General features: G+C 50.1%; 1 protein-coding gene across 10 annotated transcripts in view; it reads right to left on the reverse strand.

The window, feature by feature from the left end:
* Positions 1 to 24,741, reverse strand: part of AOPEP (aminopeptidase O (putative)) — a 387,210-nt gene that overhangs the window by 266,828 nt on the left and 95,641 nt on the right. For all 10 annotated transcript variants that reach the window (XM_073344962.2, XM_073344964.2, XM_073344963.2 and 7 more), the window contains 2 exons: positions 24,098 to 24,254; positions 3,223 to 3,471 (listed from right to left, as the gene is read on the reverse strand). In XM_073344962.2, the coding sequence (XP_073201063.1) occupies positions 3,223 to 3,471; positions 24,098 to 24,254 (406 nt within the window). The remainder of the gene's footprint in view (positions 1 to 3,222; positions 3,472 to 24,097; positions 24,255 to 24,741) is intronic.

Genomic DNA, 24,741 nt, shown 5'->3' on the forward strand with positions numbered 1-24,741 from the left:
AGGAACAATGGGGAGAGGCCAATGCTCCAGGTCAGCCTGAATGACAGGGCGGGCAGGCTAATCAGGGAGTCAGGAGGCCAGGGGGGTGTCGTCCTCAGTGTGAGCTGGACTTGCCTGGGTCAGACAGAGTGGGGCTGAGCTAAGGAGAAAGCAGGGACCCAAGCTAAGCTGAGGAGCAGAGGTGTGCCAGATCCAGAGGGACCAGAAAAGCAGCCCAGAAAAAGCAGACCCTGTCCTGGGAGCAGAGCTTCAGCAACCAAAGCCAGAGGGGCCAGAAAAGCAGCCCACGGAGCAGGTCAGTGCTGGGAGCAGAGTCACAGAAGCAGCCTGCAGAGCAGACCCGTCCTGGGAGCAGAGCTGTAACAACCAGAGGCAGAGGGGCTAAAGAAGCAGCCCAGGGAGCTGGAGGCGGAGCAGCAGTGCTGAGACTGAGTGGTGGAGCTGGAGCAGTCCAGAGCTGGGTGCGGTGAGCAGCTGGGGAAAGCGAGGGGAACCCTGGGCAGCGGGCCCAGCACAGGGAGACGCCTCAGCCAAGAGGCTCTGCAGGCCAGGCTTGGATTGTAACCCCGACAGGGCAGGGGCGACACTGGGAAGAAGGGTCCTACCACTTAGAGCCTGAGAGCTCTGGTGGTGGCCACACGCAAGTGTCCAACACACAGCATCCCTGCAGCATAGCCAGGGCCTGAGAAGAAGGCCTGGGACTTGCAAGGAACAGACTGAACTGCCCTGATATTCCAGAGACACTGTTTGTGATGTTCCCTGCCACAGAGCAGGTTGATGTGTTTCCTTTAACCTTTCCCATTTTTCCTTATTCTTTTTAAAATTAATTGTTGAATAACTTGCATTTGCTTTAAATTGTATGTAATGGTCAGAGACCCCGGAGTGGGGACACCCTAGCCCTGTCCTAGGTGACCACAGCAGGGTTGGGGGTCAAGCCCCCAGGAATCCTGGGCCCAGCCTTGTTGTGATTACGAGGACTCCCCTTCCACTCTCCTGTCTAGCAGAGTCCTCAAGGGCCAAGCTAAGGAGAAAGCAGGGACTCAAGCTAAGCTGGGGAGCAGAGCTGTGCCAGATCCAGAGGGACCAGAAAAGCAGCCCAGAGAAAGCATACCCTGTCCTGGGAGCAGAGCTGCAGCAACCAGAGCCAGAGGGCCCAGAAAAGCAGCCCACGAAGCAGGTCAGTGCTGGGAGCAGTCACAGAAGCAGCCTGCAGAGCAGTAACGGAAGTGGGAGCGAGGACTCGGATCCTTTTGCTAGCCTACTTCATTGGAGTAGTGCAGAAGCCAGAAAAGTTCCCCACAATAGCGGGACTATTCCCCCACTTACATTTATATATTTCCTTTCCCCTATAGCAGTGGTTTTCAACCTTTTTTCATTTGCGGACCCTTAAAAATGTTGAATGGAGGTGTGGTGATAATTTAATTCTTAAACTTTACTTTCCATTTTTAAAAAAATATATTTATAAAACAGAGCAAATCTATACCATGAGCTATATAATATTACATGCTAGCTAAATTTTTCTCTTCCCCTCCTGCACACAACGAGGTCAAAATTAAACAAACATTCTCTCCCTTTTTCACACAAACTGTAAATATAAATCTACATGAATAGGTATACATTCAGCAAAATACAGAACAAAATGCAAGATTTACTACTTAACTAAGCTTTCCTACGATAAATTAAAAATGAAATAAAAATTAGAAACCTATATGGGGTAAGGAGATGAACTTAAGAAGCAGAATCTTCGGAGCCTGTCCGGAGGCTGGTTGAGAGCTGTTCTAACTCACACCTGACCAACAACAGCCCCTGTGGGTCTCACTGGCTGGTGAGGATTGCTGGAGCACAACAGCAACCTGGACACACCGCTGCTCTAAGCCATGCCCCTTTATATCTATCCTTATGTGCTTTGTCTTTATATTGGTCTAAAAGCATCTAAGACACAGTCGTCACTATACAAATAGCAGCAGCATTTGATCTTCTGCTGTTTGCAAATATTGCCTCTTTACTGATTTAAGCAGACTTTAGAAAATGTAAAGGTAAAAGACGGATTTTAGTTGCTAGGTATTCCCTTGTTTGTTCTACAGAAACACTTCATATAGTTAAATCATTTGAAATTATATTGTAGATATAAACAAAATAATCAATTTTTAAATATCCATGAACTCCATAAATACTAGCTTATATCTGTCGTCACAGTTTGCCCTTATTCTGTTTTCAGGATTAGTAGTTTTGGCCAGATAAAACCACACAAACCCCATGAAGCTTATGAGTCAGCTTTCTAATATGCCCTTGTTTTGCTGAGAAATAATGGGGAAAACATTACTAGAAGAAAACACCTAAAATGACAGAAACATCAAAGTATAGAAATGAATGGGAAAGAGAGATGAAATTTAATTTGGATAATGGGGAAAAACTCAGAGGCAAATGCTCAGTGAGCTTACATTTCCCTTCCCTATGCCTTATTAAAGAGGAAGATCATAACAAGAGATGCAAATAAACTGTCACTGCATGAAGCAAAATTATATCTATAACATCAGTTCAGTGAGAATAGTGGAGCAAGCTAGTACTGATGGGAAGCTGGCATTGTTACCTACTAGATAAAAGGAATCCAGATGCAGCTATTTACACTAACTCCACCAGTGCAAGCAGGAACAAATAAAGGCTTGCTATCATTTGGTCTAATAGCCTACAAAATACATAAGAAAGCTTTCAATTTTCAAATCATTACAGGCTGACCACACCAGAGGAGTATCCTTCAATGTCTAAAAGGGGAGCAACTGGTTCACGACTAAGGGTGAGTACTTTGCCCATGCCATCTGAGGAATAGCACAGATGACAAATGCAGATGTGCCCATGAAGAGTATGTCTACACAGAAGCGAACCCCCCAGCCTGGGGCTGACGGACTCTAGAGCTCTAAAAATAACTGTCTAGGCAGTGCTTTGAAGTTGTGGCTTGGGCTGGAGCCTGGGCTGTGAAGGTGAGGCAACCTCAAAGCACTAACTGTACAGCTGTTCTCAGAGAGCTATGGTGAGCCCCACTAGACCAAGTCTGTTGAACCAGGCTGGGGGGCTCTCTTCCAAGGGCTGCACAGATATACCCCAACTTACCCTGTCTGACTGGTAGACAGGCCATGGTGCAATATAGAACAGTGAAATGATGCTGCAAAATAAGAAAGTTATACACAGAAAAACAAAATAATTATATTAGAGAAGTTTCTGTACCTGGCCATTCCCAGACTGGAAAAGTTGGAAGGGACTATCAACACATCAATCCTGGAAAAGGGGTGGGTACCCAATATAGCATGAGCAGCTGACAGGCACTGAGGAATCAGCTCAAGAAGGATCTCTGCACAACGATCCTTAAGGCACCATGGAGCAAAGACTCGATGAGGAATGACTAGCTGAGAACTGGCATCAGGATTTTGGAAACGGCAAGGATATGCCACATGACCACAGCTCCCTTCGATCAACCTGACAATACCACAAAATAAAATGGTTTAGTTTGACATTACAAATACATGTAGTTAAATATGTGTGCAGGAGGTGAGGAATTTCTGCAGACATCAAGGACCTAAAGCTACAGATAGGTCACATGCAAAGTTGGCTCTTTTGTATGCTCACACTGTTCATGTCAATGCAGTAGTGAAAAACCGCAGGCAAAATTATTATTGATATGCTTGGGTAGAACTGATTTGGCCACTCCAATCTAAAATAAATGAAAGTGGTAACATCTTGTTTTACAGATGTCAAAAGAACATGCTTGCAAAATGCATTCACTATTCAAGACAAAACTTTGTGTATGTTTGCATTTTATAAAAAATAAATACAGAAAAGTAAATGGACAAGAAAAAAAGATACAGCTCAAACTAAAGCAAAGATTCAGAGAGTTCCTAAGCTAAATATTTTTGAAACACTTAAATATTTAACCAAGTTACAAAGACAGGATTTACTTTTGTCAAAGAAAAGAGATCTGATTCATACTAAAATCAAAGTTCAATTTTTTAAATTAAAAATTCTTCAGACAAACTGTAAAAAATTGTTCCTATTACACAAAATAGCAGATTTAAATTCAGTCATAGCACAACACAAACCCTCTCTTTGGTTTCAAGTTGCAACTTGGGAGGCTGATTTATTGTAAGCACTAGGAACAGTACTATTTGCAGGATCAGCCTCCAAACTAGTACTTTTCTGTAAGCTATTTGCTGAATTGATGGCATGTAGCTAGCTGAGTTAATAACAATGAAATAACACCAAGAATGACATTCTTTTAAATCTACTTGGTTAATTTACCTAGGTCAGAGCACAATTAGTAAAGTTGAAATTTGACAAGGTTTTCTTTTTAGGAGGTTTGCTTTTAAGATATATTGGATATATTTCACATTTCAGAGGAGTTTATACAATTTTAATGTCCAATGTATCTAGAGCTTGAAATACAATGTGCTCGGGTAGCAAAATCAGAATAGATAAATCCCATTTTAAAATTCACTTCTTTAAGGAATCCTTCTTTACGGTCCTTCTCACCAAAATATCTGCTCATTGTTCAGTACCTGACCTACTGTCCCATGATTTATGTTTCTCTTGTCTACCTTTGGCGCTCCACTCCGGAAACTGTTGTTACTCTAGGGAGGGCTGGCTAGCGAACACTGTCTCCCTTCAGGCAGTGTCCTTGTGTCTTTCTATCATTTGCAAAGCAAATAATACATACAACTCCTTCAAGAGCAGGTATCTGAACTGGAACTGACACTTGTATCCAGTTATTTATGAGATATTCACTTTATGCCACCTACAATCAAAATATTTTAACATCACTTTATAAAGTTTGATAGAAAAAAATATTAAAGATGTTTGAAATGGTGGAGCAATACGAGGGAAAGAAAAGTTATGAACAGTTTTAGTTTTCACATCAAGAAGAAGCAAATTAATACCTCCAGAGGGGGATAATGACTTGGATGAGAAGGAAATAGATTATAAAGTTGCTTGTAAATAACAGGAGGCATATTTATGCCTCTTTTCCCCTTTTTTATTGAGAACCAGTGTAATTGACTAAATAGCCAGCTGATGTTCCATTACATACAGGGACAGCATTATCATAATAATTATTTGTGTCTGATAGCTCCCACTATGTGCTAAAGGTGCTATACAAACACAAAAAAGACAAGTGATACAGACGGTGGGGAAAAGGTATACAACATCCAAGTCAGGAGGTGGTTGGCTACATCCTCATAATATATGTTTTAATAAAGTGAGGATTCTAGGAGGAAACTGCGTGCAAAAAGGGATAGTTACATTGTGGGCCAGTTCAAGGAGGACAGAGTGGCAAGAAGATAACTGTGAGAAAAGCAGACAGCATATTAAGGGTGGCAGGGGGATCACTGGTGGAGCAGTGGGGACAGGATAAACACATCTAATATTCTCAGCAATGTCAAATGTGAGGAATGAGATATTGTTTGGAGGTACACAGAACATTCATAGAATCATAGAACTGGAAGGGACCTTGAGAGGTCACTTGTGGCAGGACTAAGTATTATCTAGACCATTCCTGACAGGTGTTTGTCTAACCTACTCTTAAAAATTTCCAATAATGGAGATTCCTCAACCTCTCAAGGCAATTTATTCCAGTGCTTAACCACCCTGACAGTTAGGAAGTTTTTCCTAATATCCAACCTAAATTTTCCTTTCTGCAATTTAAGCCAATTGCTTCTTGTCCTAACCTCAGAGGATAAGAAAAACAATTCTTCCTCCTCCTCCTCGTAACAACCTTTTACATACTTGAAAACATATCATGTCCCCTCTGTCTTCTCTTTTCCAGATTAAACAAACCCAATTTTTTCAATCTTCCCTCATAGGTCATGTTTTCTAGACCTTCAATCAGTTTTGTCACTCTTCTCTGGACTTTCTCCAATTTGTCCACATCCTTCCTGAAATGTGGTGCCCAGAACTGGACAGTCACATCAGGAAAGCTTGCTTTTATAAAGAAGGTAAAACATAGGCCCCAGAGGATTTTTCATTAGTGAAGAAACTTCTCTATCGTTCAGATACAATTTGCTTGTTTCTAAATTGCTGTGATTCAGCCTCCAACTGACATGGAACAACTGACTCCCGTGGCCTGCAGCTGAACTACTGACTCCCATGGCCAACATGACTGAACTCCCATGAGGGAGAGTAAAAAAAAAACAAAAAACTACAAATGGAAAATACTTGCTCTTGCAGACTATTGCACACAAAACTCTTTACTGAAAAAAAAAGCTTCATGTAGTCCTTAAAGCATCAAGAGTCCTCTTATCTATTCCTTCCCTTACCACTAACTATGTGACCTGGGGCACATAGCTTAAATTCTCTGTGCCTCAGTCTACCCATTTGTAAAATGGAGATAGTAATGTTTACCTATCACACTGGGTTGTTGTGACTCTTAATTTATGTCTCAAATGCTATGAAATCCCTGGATCAAAAAGGGAAAAACAAACAAATAAAATCATCATCATATTTAAAGGTACTTGAATAACTGAATTTTCCCTTTGTCACTACAACTAACAACATATTTTATTGCCGCAAATCAGCAACAGTTACAGATCATAAAGCATTATATATATTAAAGCAGAATGTACACTGTAAAATAATTACAGCATATGCCTTTCTATAGAGGCAATATACAACATATCACATTACAAATAGTGTGACAAAGTTCCTGCTCTACCTTGGTGGGTCTTGCACTTATTGGTGGATTTGGTTGCCTTGGAGCTTCATGGCAGCCCTCAGCTTGGCCATATTTCTGAACCCACAGTCCAGGTCGACGACTCCTGTGTCTAACCAGGAGTTGGGAGGTCTGGAGGGAACCCAGGCCTGCCCTCTACTCTGGGTTCCAGCCCAGGGCCCTGTGGAATACAGCTGTCTAGAGTGCCTCCTGGAACAGCTGTGCGACAGCTACAACTCCCTGGGCTACTTCCCCATGGCCTCCTCCCAACACCTTCTTTATCCTCACCATAGGACCTTCCTCCTGGTGTCTGATAATGCTTGTACACCTCAGTCCACATTCTCACTCTCAGCTCCTAGCACCTCTTGCTCCCAGCTCCTCACACACACCACAAACTGAAGTGAGCTCTTTTTTAAACCCATGTTGGGGACACTGGGGCATGGCCACTAGGTAACTCGAGGGGATGGAAGACCACAATTGTCGATGAAGCCCCCTCGCACTAGGCCCAGGTGTCCTTGGCCCCCCTCCCGCCTGGAGGCACTCGCAGCAGCTCTGCGTACTAGGCCCAAGTGTCCTTGGCCCCCCCACCTGGAGGCACACACAGCAGTTATGCTGAGGATCTGCAACAATATGTTGCAGAGTCAGATTGCCTGAAACTAAGCAAGGCCAAACAGGGCAGATATGGAAGAACAATGCTGAATAAAGCTGCTTTATGTATAGTTTAACAAATGATACAGAGAATCAGGGAACTAGCTGGGAACTGGATTGGCTGGCTATATGGATACTTGGGGCAGCTTGCTTTGGATAAGTACGCTGGGAAAAAGGATGTATAAAAGCCTGTGTAACTTCCTGCTCTGTGTGCAGGATTTGAGATTTTATTCTCCCTGTACCTTTTTGCAGCTGCAAATAAACTTTTCTGCTTCTCCACCCCGTTGTGATTATTGGGTGTAGCACACCGGGTAACGAACCACTCAAGCTGTTGTTCAGCCTCTCGGCACTGGGTGCCGGCAACAGCTTTTGGCGTCCCTGGGTGGGCGACGAGGCTGCAATTTAGCCTTGCCTGGACCCTTCCTGGAGGTCTAGGATTGTGGCGAGAACCGACGCCCAGCGCGCACCGGTTCATCGGGGGCCTCGTAGGAGACGCGATTTGATCGACCCCAGAGGGCACAACGGTGCAACGCACTCATATAGTGGAGAAGCAGTTGTGGACGGTGGTGAAGAACCGGTCCCTTAGACATGGGGGAGGAGCAGCTGCAGGCCACGGTGAAGAACCGGTCCCTTGGATAAGGTAGGAACCTTTTAAAATCCGGATTATATGCTCTGTTGGAACCTGGGGACGCCCAGAGTTACCCTGTAGGTATGGGACAGGGACAGAGCTCAGGGGTTAGGGCACAGTGTATGCCCCTAGAGTGCATTCTAGCAAACTGGAAGGTATTTGGTGCAGATCCGATGACTAAGAGCCAATTAAAACGATTCTGTACAGTTGACTGGCCTCAATATCAACTAGAGGACCAGGAGTGGTGGCCACCAGGAGGGTCAATTAATTACAACACGATCCTTCAGTTACTCCTGTTCTGTCAGAGAACAAGGAAATGGAATGAACATATGTATGCGCATTTGTTTCTGACTTTATGTACTCAACCAGATATTTTACAGCGCTGTAATCTGACTCTGACTGGTTCGGTAGCAGCTAATGTTAGTCCCCAGACCCCAACTGTAATGGCAGAGCCGGTGTCCCCTTCGGCCCCTACACCCACACCTTGTAAGTCCCCAATGGTTGGCCTATACCCCTTAATCACCGAAACTAAAGTCGCCCGGTCTGGATTGGACAGGCATCTGGCCACGACTATGCAGGTTTATACTCATGTGCCCTTTAGTCCTGTGGATTTGGCTGCTTTCAAAGCACAGGCAGGAGAGTTTTCCACCAACCCAAGCAGGTTTATATCAGTCTTTGAGGGGTGGCTCAGTAGTCACAAGCCGGACTGGGATGATTGTAACATCCTCCTGCAAACCCTTTTGTCTGAGGTTGAAAGACAACAGGTTGTGTCCAAGGCAAGGGAGGAGGTGCAGAGACGGTACGACCAGGATCATATTAATGTCCCTGACCCGGATGCACAAGTCCCCCGAGCAGACCCCAGGTGGGATCCAAATGATCATGGGGATATGACCCGCCTTACCTTCTATAAGGAGTTGCTTTTACATGGACTCCGTCACTCGGCTGTCCGACATAATAATTGGGCAAAGCCATATGAAGTAATGCAGGATTTAAAAGAAAGCCCAGGGGCCTTTCTACAGCGTATTCGGGACACCATTCGACAGAACACTAATGCAGACCCCGATGATCAGGCAACTGAGTCAATTATTAAGGGAATTTTTACGAGCAGAGCAGCCCGATATTAAGAGAAAGTTACAAAAAAAGGAGGATTTAATGGACATGACCATGGCACAAATCTTAGAGACTGCAAACCGAGCTTATAGTCTGAGAGAGACAAAGAAGGAGAGAAAGCAAGTGAGACTGATGGTAACAGCGGTACAGCCCGGCACTAAGAGAAGTGGCCGGGGAGATAGGGGCCGTGGACGCGACCGTCCGGGCCCGCAGGAGAGATGACTGGGTTGCAACCAGTGTGCCCTGTGTCGACAGGAGGGACACTAAAAAAATAAGTGCCCAAAAAGAAAAGAAAAGGGGGGTGCCCCTATGATGGCGATGGTGGAGCAGGAATAGGGGTGTCAGGGGAGACGGACCACCCTACCCCCAGAACCCCAAGTAAAGATGGGGTGGGAAGCTCAGAAATAGATTTTTTAGTGGACTCTGGAGCTGCCCGAACTGCCATAAATCAGCCTCTTCAGTTGCCAGTAGCAGATTCCCTTACTGTGGTGGGAGCCACAGGCAGGGACACCAAGTGCCCAGTGTATGCCCCAGCGGAATGCGCTTTGGGAAACAGGACTATATCCCACAAGCTGGTATACCTCCCTGAGTGTCCAACACCTCTGCTGGGACGGGATCTACTTTCTCGCCTCGGTGCCACCCTGCATTTTACCGAAGACGAAATAACCCTTACCTTACCCCCTGAGAATGCATGGATCATGACCCTTGCAGTTGAACCCTCAGCCATGCAAGCCCCAGAATGGAGCCCGTGGGAAGACCAGGTGTACCCCCTCGTGTGGGCATCAGGGATTCCAGGAAAGGCCACCCACCACACCCCCATTACTATTCAGCTTATACCAGGGAAAGGCCCAGTGCAAGTAAAACAGTATCCAATCAAGAGGGAAGCCAGAGAAGGTTTACAGGAAACTATAGATCGATTCCTAATGTATGGTATTCTCCGGGAATGTCAGTCAGCCTGGAACACTCCCATTCTACCCGTACAGAAGCCTGATGGCACGTATCGGCTGGTACAGGACCTAAGGGCAGTCAATGAACGGGTTAAGACTCTGCACCCTCTTGTCCCTAACCCGTACACCTTATTGGCTTCTATAGGGGGACAGTATACCCATTTTTCAGTCCTTGATCTGAAAGATGTTTTCTTTACCATCCCAGTTGCCACCCCGTCACAGGAGATGATCTCCTTCGAGTGGGAGGACCGAAAAAGGGTTAAAAAGCAACTTTGCTGGACAGTGTTGGCCCAGGGATTTAAAAACTCCCCCACCCTCTTTGGCCAGGCTCTGGCCAGGGACCTACAGGAGTGGGATAATGAGGAGGCCCTCCTTCTGCAGTATGTAGATGATTTGTTAATTGCCACTGTGGGCCAAACACCCTGCCTTAAAGCCACCGTGAGCCTCCTGAATTTTACTGGACTCCGGGGATATCAGGTAGCACGGAGTAAGGCTCAAATTACCCTCCCAGAGGTACGGTACCTCGGGTTTCACATACGGCAAGGGGAGCGTCAGCTTTCAAGCGAAAGAAAGGAAGCTATCTGTCAAGTTCCTACCCCAAGTAACCGTAAGCGGCTCAGGGCATTTCTGGGTATGGCAGGCTTTTGCAGGATATGGATCCCAGAGTTTGGACTGTGGGCTAAACCCCTGTACGGCTGTGTAAAAGGAGCGGATCGTGACCCCTTCTATTGGACCCCAGAGGCTGATAGGGCATTTAAAATCCTGAAAAGAAAATTGATGGAAGCCCTGGCTCTGGGCCTGCCGGATCTCTCTAAGCCGTTTCAGTTGTATGTACATGAACGAAGGGGGGTGGCCCTAGGAGTGCTTACACAGCTGTTAGGAGCATGGAGACATCCCGTGGCTTATTTTTCTAAGCAATTGGATCAGGTTGCAAAGGGTTGGCCGGCACGTTTACAGGCAGTCGCAGCTACTGCCCTATTGCTTGAGGAAGCCGAGAAGCTAACATTGGGAGGGGTTATGCAAATCTATACTCCCCATATGGTCCGAACCTTATTGGATGTAAAAGAAGAGCTTTGGCTCACCCAGGCTCAGATTGCTCCGTACCAGGCTAAGCTGTTAGAGAACTCTGAAGTCACCTTACAGCCTTGCCCCTCCCTTAACCCAGCCACCCTCTTGCCAGAAACAGAGGAACAGAAACATGACTGTTTAGAGATCATAGATGTCCAGTACTCCAGCCGTCCGGATTTAAAGGATGTACCCTCCCAAATGCAGATTATGAGTGGTACACTGATGGTAGCAGTACTGTAATAGATGGGCAAAGGAGGGCGGGTTATGCTGTTGTGACCTTCCATGACACCGTGGAAGCTGAAGGTTTGCCTGCTGGGACCTCTGCCCAGCTTGCCGAACTGATAGCCCTGACCCGTGCACTTGAACTGTCAAAAGGAAAGCGGGTCAACATTTTTACTGATTCAAAGTATGCTTTTGGTGTGCTGCATGCTCATGCTGGCCTATGGAAGCAAAGGGGAATGCTGACAGCCCAAGGCTCCACAGTCGAGTACGGGCCCCAAATCCTCCAGCTCCTAGAAGCCGTACAACTTCCCTCGGAAGTGGCGGTGGTACACTGTAAAGCCCATCAAAGGGAGGATCAAGATGTGGCCAGAGGTAACGCTTGGGCAGATAGAGAGGCTAAGCATGCTGCCACCCTGCCATCCCCTCAGACTGAGAACGCCCATATGCATGCCCTTATCCCATCAGTGGGGGAACTTCCAACCCCTCAGTACTCTGGGGAGGAGAGACAGCTAACTGACAAACTCGGTCTCCGGGAAAAGGAGGGATGGCTCCATTCCCCAGAAGGGAAGGTCCTCTTACCAAAGGGCCTAATCCAGCCAGTGCTGCAGAAACTACATCAAACCACTCATGCTGGCAGGGAAGCACTTATCCAACTAATGGGAAAATACTTTATCACTTCCGGACTCCGACCCCTGGCTGCCCAGGTACAAGCAGACTGCTTAGTCTGCCAAAAGAATAACCCCCGACCGGGACATCCTGTGCCACCAGCTGCCCTAGAACCCACTCCGGGCCCTGGACAAGTGTGGCAAATAGACTTTACTGAGTTTCCCCGGACCCAAGCGTTCAAATATCTCCTTGTTATAGTGGATCGGTTCAGCGGATGGCCAGAAGCCTTCCCATGCCGTAACTGCACTGCCAGAACAGTGGCCCTCAAGTTTGTTAAGGAGATCATTCCTCGCTTTGGACTCCCCCTGTGGATGGAATCTGACAACGGGACACACTTCACGTCAAAAATCATTCAAAGCATCTCACATGCCTTACAGATCCCCTGGAAACTCCATACGCCCTGGAGACCGCAAGCCAGTGGTGTAGTGGAGCGTACCAATCAGACCCTTAAACAGCATCTCTCAAAAGTGTGCCAAGAAGCCTCACTGCGATGGCCTGATGCTTTGCCCCTCTTCCTACTCCGTATCCGCGTTCTCCCAAAGGGTAGATTAGGGCTCAGTCCCTTTGAAATTATGTTTGGAAGGGCATGGCCTATGAATGGCACCCCAGTTCTGTCAGGGGAATGGGAGTTGGGTAATGTTTTTTTGTCACAGTATATGTGTTCCCTGTCTGCTGTTCTCTTGTCTCTTCACAGGTATACCAAGGATTCCCAGCCTCTCCCCTTGGACACTCCCATCCACTCATTACAGCCTGGTGACTCTGTGCTTGTTCGCACCTGGAAAGACGAGCCTCTCCAGGAAAAGTGGAAAGGACCCTATACCGTCCTGCTGATCTCCCATACAGCGGCAAAGATCGAGGGACACAAGAACTGGATCCATCACTCTCGTCTGAAGGCAGTACCCGCCCCCTCGTCAGCAGAACAGTGGACCGTCCAACCTGCTGACTCCTCATCTAGTGCCTATCTCGGGCTAAAGCTACTGTTTAAAAGACACAAATAGCGGGCACCTTAATGCTAAAATGGGCCCACCCAGGTACTGGAGACCCTGGGTTGGAAAGACTCTGGTGATAATTAATTAGGTAACATTGTTATTCTCTGTATTGGTATTTCCAAACTGTGCACATCGGGAGCATAACTCCTTTGTTTTGCTTGCGCACCATGTTGCTAATTTAACAAACCAGACTGATTGCTGGGTATGTGCTCCAACTCAACTATCCCCCAAAACGGGAATGTCCCTTGACATGCTGCCCTTGACCCTAGCAGAATTAGCCACCACCAAAGAGCAGTAAAGAACGGACTCGCCGTTCTGGAACAAGACCTCTTTACAGCAGGCCGCCTATCAGGACCAGGAATATTCAGTTGCAGTACTCACTGAGGGAGTGTTATGTTTTACCCGAAACCAATCTGATCACTATGGGCATCCTGTGGGAAAAAGCTCCTGTGTTATTACACAGTGGGCTGATGGGTATTGGATAAAGACCAACAGGGGAGGCTAACAGTGTGGGTGTAATGGTTCCTCCCCTTTTAGGGAAACTCTTACAAATAATCTTATCACAAAAAAGGGGTTTGGAAATGTAACTTGCCGTCCAGTTAACATCTCCAATGTAGCAAGCCAATGGTGGGTTTGTAGTGGTCCCTATGGCGAGTGTAATTTGAACGGCACAATTAGAAATGCCCCCACTTATACCCAATCAGGAGGATGGGATGCCCCCCTAGGGGCATATGAACTGTTTGGAAAAGCAGCCTTAAATATCCCAGGAATCCCCTTAAGAAACAGTCCTTACTGGGCCCTACAGGGTCACTATTTTGTATGTGGCCGAAAGGCTTACAAGGTGCTGCCAGCCAACTGGACAGGTAGTTGTTATATAGCTCATGGAGTTCCTCATCTTTCCATAACTGCCACACTGCCCAAGGGAAAGATTAGAAATGCCCGAGACACCTCTGTTGAGTCACGAGAAAAGACCCTGCGGCGACTGACTACAGCATTGGAGGGCAATATGAAGAATCCCCTCACAACCGAGAAGCTTGTAGGGTGCTCTGTACGGGGAATAGCGCCACTGTTTACCGGGCCAGCCATGGCATGCATAGGCCACTATACTATAAGACTGCAGATGGTACTTGAGAAGGTGGCCTTAGAGTTAGAGGACTCGGTTAGTGATTTAGGGTCAGCAGTAAAAAAATTAAATAAAGAGATACAGCAACTCAGGACGTTTTCCCTCCAAAACAGGCTGGCTTTGGACTATCTCTTGGCATCCCAAGGAGGGGTTTGTGCCCTCATCGGGCCCCGATGTTGTGTATATGTAAATGATAGCAGTTAGGAGATCTATGAAAAGGTGATACAGGCTGAGGCCCATGCCCGAGCCGGAGCACAGGCTGCTTATACTGCCCCAGAGAATGATTGGTTGCAAACCTTGTTTTCAGGCTGGGGTTTGTCGTCTTGGCTTGGTGGTTTATTTAGCCTGCTATTGAAAATTCTCTTTCCTGTATTGCTTGTATTATGCTGTGCAGTATCATGTGTTAGGGCCCTTTTGCAAAAGTTAATAAGTCACTCTCTTCAGGGCTATCACAAAGTGCTTATGCAAAGTCCTATTGTAAAGAAATAAGTTGCCCAAGTGAGAAAACTCAGAGCCAAGGTTGTTGAGTGTTCTCAAAGGGGGGAGTTGTTGGGGACACTGGGGCATGGCCACTAGGTAACTCGAGGGGATGGAAGACCACAATTGTCGATGAAGCCCCCTCGCACTAGGCCCAGGTGTCCTTGCCCCCCCCCTCCCCACCTGGAGGCACTCACAGCAGCTCTGCGTACTAGGCCCAAGTGTCCTTGGCCCCCCCACCTGGAGGCAAACACAGCAGTTATGCTGAGGCTCTGCAACAATATGTTGCAGAGTCAGATTGCCTGAAACTAAGCAAGGCCAAACAGGGAAGATATGGAAGAACAATGCTGAATAAAGCTGCTTTATGTATAGTTTAACAAATGATACAGAGAATCAGGGAACTAGCTGGGAACTGGATTGGCTGGCTATATGGATACTTGGGGCAGCTTGCTATTGGATAAGTATGCTGGGAAAAAGGATGTACAAAAGCCTGTGTAACTTCCTGCTCTGTGTGCAGGATTTGAGATTTTATTCTCCCTGTACCTTTTTACAGCTGCAAATAAACTTTTCTGCTTCTCCACCCCCTTGTGATTATTGGGTGTACCACACCGGGTAACGAACCACTCAAGTTGTTGTTCAGCCTCTTGGCACTGGGTGCCGGCAACACCCAGGTGACCTGATTAGCCTGTCTTAATTGATTCTAGCAGCTCCTTGATTAGAACACCTACAGCTAATCAGCCTGTCTGTCTTAATTGTCTCCAGAAGATTCCTGATTGTTCTGGAACCTTCCCTGTTACCTTACCCAGGGAAAAGGGACCTACTTAGCCTGCTCTCCTGCTGCTGCCCTCTGGCCTGGGCTTTCCTTGCTTTTTGCCCCTGCTTTCAGCTTCCCCCCTGACCGGGCCAGACGCTCTCCCCTCTTTCTTTTCTTTTTGTTGTTTTTTTTCTCTTTCTCTGCTGTTCCTAGAGTGCTGGCCGGCTGCCAGCTGGCTGTTAGCCCCGCCCCGCCTACCCTCAGACATGGTGCTGCTCCAGCTGAAACCCCCCACCCCGAGAGTGGGGGGGGGCCTGCCGACCCGCTTCCCTGAAGCGGGGGAGTGGAAGGACCCAGCCCCCAGACCCAGCCGCTTGCTGTTTGTCTGTGGATCCGTCTCCTGTCGAGAGGACTCTTATCACTTGCTCTGGCATTTCTGGAATGCAAAAAAGAAAACCTGGAACAAACAGAGAAAAAGCAGTCCACTAGAGGAACACCGCCCAGGGAATCTACAAATCGCCGTGGAGGAGGCCTAAGACTGAGTAACTTTCGAACTGTGCTCTCACGTGGGGGGAGGCCTTGACTGTGTCTTGACTGTGTCTTAACTGTGTTTGTAGGGACACGGGGGGTGTGGCATGGAGCTGCCCCCCGATCCATCTGTGTCCTCCCAACCCCCACAATACGATCTTCACCCCCCCAACTCTACCATCTTTGCTGGCTAACATCTGCCTCTGGACTCAGCTGCTCGCCCTGATTTCACTGTGGGCTAGAAGCACCAGCCAACCAAACAGGACTCTCTGGACAAGCGTATGGTGGTTCATGTGCCCTCCCCCCCCGAATTGTCCACCCCACAGCTTGTCCCTTTCTACCTGACCCCAACTCCTGTTAATCACCTGCCACCGCCCCTGCTGGGGCATCGGCAATGGAGGGCACCGGGGTGACCTCCGCCACTGCCATGCCCATCGCTTCCCCACATTCTAGGGAACCCCCCAGCTGGCGGGAAAGGCCAGGGCAAGAAGGGGAAGGGCGACGCTAAAACCACGGGGCCCCCCATGGCAGGGGCCACCCCCACTGCTGCAGTCCCACCACCAACCATGGCGTCCTCCCCGGCTACCCCCTCCACCAGCTCTGCAGCTGTCCCTCCTTCAGCCCCCAGGATGTATGCCTGGACGGCGGCAGCCCCCCCGCCTGCCGCCTCATCATCTCTCCCGCCCACCATCTCCACCACCATCAATAGCGGCCGGGGCCCCTTTCCCACCATGACAAAGAAGCACGGTGTCTGATGCCTTCTGGTGCCCGCCTCGCCCCACGTTGAGACCTACATGCGGGCGTTGGCGAGGGTGGTGGGGCCCTCGGCCATTGTGGCGGCCTCCAAAATGTATGGGAAGGTCGTTTTCTTCTTGGCATCGGAGGCTGCTGCCCAGGAAGCGGTGGAGAGGGGCCTGGCAGTGGGGGGGGGTGTTTGTCCCCCTAGAGCCACTAGAGGACCTGGGCATCCACCTGGTCCTGACCTCTGTCCCTCCTTTTCTCCCCAATGCTGCCTTGTTACCCGCCCTTTCCACCCTGGGGAAACCTGTTTCTGTTATCAGCCCTCTCCCGTTGGGCTGCAAGGACCTCACCCTTCGTCACATCTTTTCCTTCCGCCGTCAAGTGCAGCTTCTACTGCCGTCGGCGGCGCGTGATGGAGAGGCGCTCGAGGGGTCCTTCCTAGTCCCCAACCAGGGGGCCCGTTACCGGGTGTATTTCTCCATGGGGGAAGCCCGGTGCTACCTCTGCCGTGCATCAGGGCATGTCCGGAGGGACTACCCCTTAGCCCGGCAAGGAGGGGCATCTGGGATCCCCGAGACCCGGCAGGACATCGGCCCTGTCATTGCCGATGCCCCTGGCCGCCCGATACCTGAACCCGCCCCTCCTCCTCTTCGGACCACCGCTGCTCCCACTCAGGCCCAAGGGGCACCTCCCCCACAACGCCCAGATGAGCGGGAGGCTCTGGTGGGGCCTATAGAGGAGGGTGTGGCAGAGATACCACCAGGCATGGGAAGAGCCTGCCCCAGGGAGAATCCTCCCTCCCTTATGCCGCCCCACCATCCCACCCCTAAGTCCCTGAGCCATCGCCTTTACCCACTGACAGGACCCCTGCTAACCAACCCCCAGATGATGCCATGGAGGGTTGGGCCCTAGTCCAGGGGAAGCGAGGCAAGCGGAAGGCTCGAGCTCCGCCTCATTTACCCGAGGCGGAGGCCCCCTGGAAGACCAGGAAGGGGGGCACCGATGCCGAACCTTCCGCTTTGCCCACAAGTGCATCCCATCCACCGGTGTCAGCCGGGAAAGACGTGGTAGCACCGGAGCGTAGTGTCTCCCCTCCACGGGAGACCCTGCCGTCCTAGACCCTTGAGGAAGCCCCTTCTGTCCTGACACTACCCGAAGCCCCTGTGAACCCTGAGGCAACCATCGGGGCGGGTGCCAGCGGGGAGAACCCCGGAGTGACGGAAAGTGTCCTCTCTTCCATGTTCGAGGAGATTGAGGCCCTAGATCTGACCCCGGTTGCCCGGGGGAGGACGACCTTTTGCCAGCAAACCTCGATTTGGGCGACTTCACTCCACTCCTCTTTTCCCCATGCTCCCTCCCCCTAACTACTGCTTCTGCTCCCACCTCCGAGGAGCCCCTGGACTCCTTCATCGACCTGGCCGCTGACAGCACCCCGCTGACGACCACCGAGCCTGCTCAGGTGGCAGCCAGCGCCACGCGGCCAGGACACAAGTTGCCAGGGGCACCCCCCGTTGGTGCGGAGCAATCGCCTTCCTTCCTAGGTGGGGACCCAACAGAAGATAATCCACCTCGTGATGCTGTGGCCGCTAAATCCACCATAGAGCCCGCAGCCGGTATCACTGAGAGCTCCCTCCCCACCCCTTTAACCCTCGAGCCTGATCGGGACACACCACCATCCAGCTACTTGCCTCCCGAAACCCAGAACCTCGCCTCTGCCCCTGCCCCTATCCAGTCTACCTCCTGCGATATTATCGCTGCCCCTGGGGCTGTCTCTTTCCCTTTTCCAACCGCTGACCCCCAGGGAGCGGCCTTTGTGTTCTCCTGCCCCGACCCATTAAGGGCTGCTATTTTCCCTCCACCGCCCCCTATCGCCCCAGGGCTTGAGGCGGGCCTAGAAGCTCCAGCCCATCAGGCACCCCGTCAGGGGTCTACACCCTGCTTGCCCATTTTAGTGGGCCACAGGGCTGCACCAAGGGCGCCGCCGGGGAACAACTGGGAAACTGTAACCCCACCCCACCATGAGCTGCGAGGAGAGCTGCAGAAGTTTTTAGAGGCTGTCTGTGGCTCCTGCAGCAAGGTACAACTTGCTCTCCAGCGATGGGGGGACTTTTTTCAAATCCTCCGGGCCACAAGGGCCCTTATGGGGGAAGGTAAAGGGATGGAGAAGCAGGATGCCGTGGCCTACTGGCGGGTCCATATCTTCCGTGACCAATTACTCACCTAGGAGATGGGTCAAGGACTGTTGCGCGGCCCACTGCGGGATGCGAGCAGCCCTGCCAGTGAGGATCCCCCCCGGCCCTCCCCATGACACCTCTCATCATCGCAACATTGAACACGCGGGGTTGCAGGATGGCTCTCCGCAGGTCCCAAGTGCTCTCCTTCCTTCAGGAGGGAGGGTACTCTGTGATTTTCCTGTAGGAGACCCATACGGATCCGAACGCTGAAGATAGTTGGCGACTGGAGTGGGGGGATAGGGTCTACTTTAGCCAAGCCACTGTTTCGCAGGCTGGAGTGGGGACCCTGTTCTCCCCTGACCTAATGCCCGAGGTGCTAGGGGTCGCCGAGGCCGTGCTGGGTCGCCTGCTGCACCTCCAGGTCCGTATAGAGGGGCTCGTGGTTAACCTCGTTAATGTCTATGCCCCGACGTCGGGCCCGGAGCGGCTGCAATTCTATCAGCAGGCGTCCACCTCCCTCGGCACCTTAGATTCTCACGAGTGCCTGGTCCTGGGAGGGGATTTTAATACTACCCTCGAGGAGCAAGACCGCTCAGGGACCGAGCAGAGCCCGGCCGCCGTGGACACCCTCCGGGAGATAGTTGAACATCACTCCCTAGTAAACATCTGGCATGACCACCACCCAGATGACACTTCCACGTTCACCTTTGTCCAGGTGGAAACCCATTGGTCGAGCCACTCCCGGTTGGACTGCATTTATTTATCACGCTTCCATCTCTCACGAGCCCACTCCTCCAGCATTCGGCTGGCCCCATTTTCTGACCATCACCTAGCCACCATGACAGCCTCCCTCTGTGCGGAGAGGCCGGGGCCAGCCTACTGGCATTTTACCAACAGCCTGTTGGAGGATGAGGACTTTGTGACGTCCTTCCGGGAATTCTGGCTGGCCTGGCGAGGGCAGCAGCGTGTCTTTCCCTAGGCGCGGCGATGGTGGGACCCGGGGAAGATGCGCGCCAGGCTTTTCTGCCTCGACTACACCCGGGGCACCAGCCGACGGAGAAATGCGGCGATAGAGCAGTTGGAACGGGAGGTCTTAGAGCTGGAGGTGTCTGGCCGCCAACGCCAAGGACCCGCTCCTCTGCGGAGTGTGCCAGGAGAAGCAGGAGGAGCTCCGGGCCCTTGAGGACCATCGGGCCCGGGGTGCCTTTGTTCAATCCCGCATCCGCCTCCTTCGGGAGATGGATCGCGGCTCCCGCTTCTTCTATGCCCTGGAGAAAACGAGGGGGGCCAAGAAACACGTCACCTGCCTCCTGGCAGAAGACGGCACCCCCTCACGGAACTGGCGGAGACATGCAGGAGGGCCCGAGCCTTCTACGCAAGTCTTTTCTTCCTGGATCCGACCGACCCTGGTGCTTGCAGAGTGCTCTGGGAGGAGCTCCCTACGGTCAGCGTGAGCGACCGAAACCGGCTAGAGTTGCCTCTGTCTCTGGCCGAGTTCTTGGAAGCCCTCCGTCGTATGCCCACTAATAAGTCTTCAGGCATGAACGGGCTGACCATGGAGTTCTACCGCGTGTTTTGGGACGTCCTCGGCCCAGACCTAGTCACTGTCTGGGCCGAGTCTCTGCAGAGCGAGGTCCTCCCTCTTTCGTGCATGCGAGCTGTGCTCGCCTTACTGCCGAAGAAGGGGGACCTCTGCGATTTACGAAATTGGCATCCTGTCTCGCTCCTCAGCACGGACTACAAAATCGTAGCGAAAGCAATCTCGCTGCGGCTAGGGTCTGTGCTGGCAGATGTGATCCACCCAGACCAGACCTACACCGTCCCGGACCGCAGTATCTTTGATAACCTATTTCTGGTTCGGGACCTTTTGGAACTCAGGCGTAGAGACGGTCTGTCGTTTGCCCTCCTGTCCCTAGATCAGGAGAAGGCGTTCGATAGGGTGGACCACGGTTACCTCCTGAGCACTCTGCGAGCGTTTGGCTTCGGACCCCAGTTTGTGGGTTTTCTCCGGGTGCTGTATGCCTCCACAGAGTGTCTGGTTAAGCTCAACTGGACCCTGACCGAACCGGTCAGCTTTGGGCGAGGAGTACGGCAGGGGTGCCCCCTCTCGGGCCAGCTGTACGCTCTGGCGACCAAGCCCTTCCTCTGCCTCCTCTGCAGGAGGTTGACAGGGTTGGTGCTGTGGGAGCCGGCTGGTCCTGTTGGCGTACGCTGATGACGTGCTCCTCGTGGTCCAGGACTTGGGTGACTTGGCACGGGTGGAGGCTTGCCAAGCCATCTATTTGGCAGCCTCCTCTGCCCGGGTCAACTGGGTCAAGAGCTGTGGCTTGGCGGTAGGAAAGCTTCCCTCCCACCCACGCTTCAGACCATCCGGTGGAGCACGGGTCTGCTGCTCTACCTCGGCGTTTACCTTTCTGCCACACTTCCCTCTCCGCCGGAGAACTGGGAAAATTTAGAGCGCAGGGTGATAGAGCGGCTCCGGAAATGGACGGGACTACTCCTATGTCTCTCCCTTCATGGGACAGCGCTGATGCTTAATCAACTAATCCTGTCCAAGCTCTGGTACCGGGTCAACACCCTGGTCCCCGCCCCAGGTTTCCTGACCAACCTCCAGACATCGATTCTGGGGTTCTTTTGGTCAGGAATGCACTGGGCCCCTGTAGGGGTTCTTCATCTACCCCTGAAGGAAGGAGGACAGGGAATGAAGTGTCTGCACACTTAGGTCTGCGTCTTCTGCCTCCAGGCCCTACAGAGGCTCCTTTATAGTGCAGGCAGTTCAGCGTGGAGCATACTGGCGCATGCCATCCTGCGCCGCATCCGAGGACTCCAATATAACCGGCAGCTGTTTTATCTCTGTTCAGGAGGTCTTCTGCGAGACCTCTCCAGGCTGCCGGTCTTCTACCAGGACCTCCTCCGGACTTGGAAAAGGTTTTTAATGACCAGGTCCGTGGCGGCCACTGAGGGGGCAGATCTCCTCGCGGAGACCCTGCTATACAACCCCCAGTTCCATGTGCACGTGGCAGAGTCCTGCTCGGTGTGCCAGAGCCTGATCCTGGCAGAAGTCATGAGAGTCGGAGACCTCCTGAACTACGACTGGGGAGACTGGCTGGATCCCCTGATGCTCGCTCAGCGCATGGGGCTCTCCAGACCTCGTACCCCCCCGGCGCAAACTTCAGGAGGTGAAGGCTGCTTTGCCGCCCGCTACTCGAGCTTACCTCGACCGGGTCCTGCTCGCAGGCACGCCCTGCCCACCCTCTATCCCAGGCCCGCCGGACCTTTTAATTGGAACCCTGCCCTGCAGATCCAATCGACCCCCTCACCCCTTTACGGCGAGCCGGCTGCATGAACTGCAGCCAGTATGCTTCTAAACCTCACCAAGGAAACATCATTACATGCTCGTACTCCACACCCTTCACGCCCTCACCCTAGTGTCCTACCCCGACATAGAGTGGCGAGACCTTCTGCCACCTTTGGAGGGTGAGCAGCCCCGGTGGGCCAGCCTATATTCCACCTTGGTTCCAAGGCCCATTGGGGATATCAGTTGGCAGCTCCTTCACAGAGCTGTGACCACGGGCACGTACTTGGCGTGGTTCAACCCCATCCCAGATACTTGTCCATTTTGCGGTGTGAGGGAAACCCTGGTGCACATATATTTGGAGTGCGCCAGGCTGCAGCCCCTGTTCCGGCTCCTCACAAATCTTTTATTATGTTTTTGGCTGAATTTTCCCCTCGTCTTTTTATTTATGCACTCCCCATCCATGGCCTCACAAAGTCGTGGGATCTCCTAGTTAACCTCCTCCTGGCCCTGGCTAAAACGGCCATCTATAAAACCAGAGAGAGGAGGTTAGCCGATGGAGTTTCCTGTGACTGTGGGGCCGTTTTCCGATCCTCAGTCCGTTCACGTATCTGGGCAGAGTTCCTCTGGGCGGCATCCACTGACTCCCTTGATGCTTTTGAGGAGCAGTGGGCTCTGTCTGAGGCTCTCTCCTAGGTGTCCCCATCCGGCTCCCTTTGTTTTGACCCTTTGATTGGGGGAGAGAGTAAGGAGCCCCAGCCATTGCTGCTGCGGACACCACCACCTTAGAGGGGTCCTTTCACATGAGGGTGCATGTGGCCCCCCCGCGGGTTGTACACCCCACAGCGTGCCCCTTTTGTTGGGTGCTTTCAGAGGAGGGCATTGTTGGTGACACTCGTGCATGACGCCAGGTAACTCGAGGGGGTGGCAGACCTCGAGAGTCGATGAAGCCCCCTCGGTCTGGACCACTAGGTAACTCAGAAGGGTGGACGACCATGAGAGTCGAGGAAGCCCCCCGCTCTGGGCCCAGGCAAGCTTGAACACTTCCCTCCCCTGAAGCTAATGAGAAAACAATTGTGATTGGTTGCTGTGTTACACATTGCATATGCTGTTGTTTTGTTTTGTACTTGTGTTATGCAAATAAAAAAACACTTTTGCTTAAAAAAAAAAAATTACTCTCCTATAGCTGTCTAACCCGACCCTGTCACATTGGATAAACATGTAATATTTGTATTGATTTATGTAATGTGTGTAATTTTTCTCTCTTTCACAATATTTAATAAAAACCTCAAAGAATCAGGAATTAATAAAATTACTCTCCTATAGCCATCTGGCCTGACCCTGTCACAATAGGTAAACATGCAATGATTCCTAAAACTTATCTAAATGCATAAAATTTCAAAGTTTCAAACTGCATTTTTCATATCTCACTTTTGGGAAGAAAAAAGAAAAAGAGAAAAGCTCCATCTCTAAAGTTTCACGAGGAAGTGCTGTTAGAATTAAGAGAGCACTGACCCAGCAGAAATGCTTAACCTAAGAGCCCCTTAAGAAATCACCATTTTATCCTCAATATGCAGAGTCTGATTACTGTATTTAAGCAGTGACATATTCACAATCTGTATGGAAACAGAAGTAACTGGAACCAAAACAGCTTGAGTAACCTACAAAGCAATCTAACAGGCAAGAAACTTTTTATTCAGTTCTTAACTGAATGAAAACAGAAAGGATGTCAGGATTTTGCAAAGCAGACGGTTATAGAAGAGGAGATAATGTGCAGAGCTTAAATATTCTGTTAACTAGGCTGAACACATGTAGAAACTAATTGTCATATTCCATTAACCTAATTTTTTCTACATAAGCAACACCCCCTTGGCCCATCCTTTGCCCCTCGACTTACTTGCCTACGATTTCTTTCTACTCTGATTAGACATGTTCTGCTGTGGTCCCTCTGCTAAGACGATTCACTTTCATGGTTCACAGAATAAATGGAATGTTCACTCAAATGTTTATTTTTTAGTAATATCCTAATTACCAACCTGAGATCGGCCCTTGAAAACAGAGAGGAAAACTCATTATTTATCTGGACGTCAGCTGTGTGGGATTCCTGTTTAACTTCTGTCCAACACCCAACAGCAATAGTAAAGGTGGATGCTGGCATTGGCATGGTCACATAATAGTACCAACTTAAGAGACCTATGAGTAAAAAAAGCAAATTACCTTCTAGGTTAGAGAACAATTTCCCAGAATTTGAATTTCAATGCAGTTGAGATTTTGAGCCAAACCTCTCCTCCCACCTCCTCACTGGTTTTTTTTTTTTTTGTTCAAGAAGGAATGAACTTGTTTTTATTCAGGCACACTGTTTACTACATGATAGTTATATCTTACTTACCTTGGAGATTGAAAGGGACATTAGCAAATAATATAGACCTAAAAACTTACATTCACACTGCTAGCCTCAGATTCTAGGCACCAACCAAAAATTAAATCTAGCATTGTAACAGTATGATGGTAAATCTCATGAAAACATTCTACACCAATGGTCCAACACACTCAATCTTACCATCATGAGTGGAGTCAAATAGGATCCTTAGGTCCTCTAAGAAAGGACATTTTTTAACGTAAAAAAAAATTGATTGCAGTCCTTTAACAATAGCCTTGCATAATGCTGTTTTTGTCTTAA

This window comes from Lepidochelys kempii, chromosome 5 (genome assembly GCF_965140285.1).
Source record: "Lepidochelys kempii isolate rLepKem1 chromosome 5, rLepKem1.hap1, whole genome shotgun sequence".
Classification (NCBI taxonomy): domain Eukaryota; kingdom Metazoa; phylum Chordata; order Testudines; family Cheloniidae; genus Lepidochelys; species Lepidochelys kempii.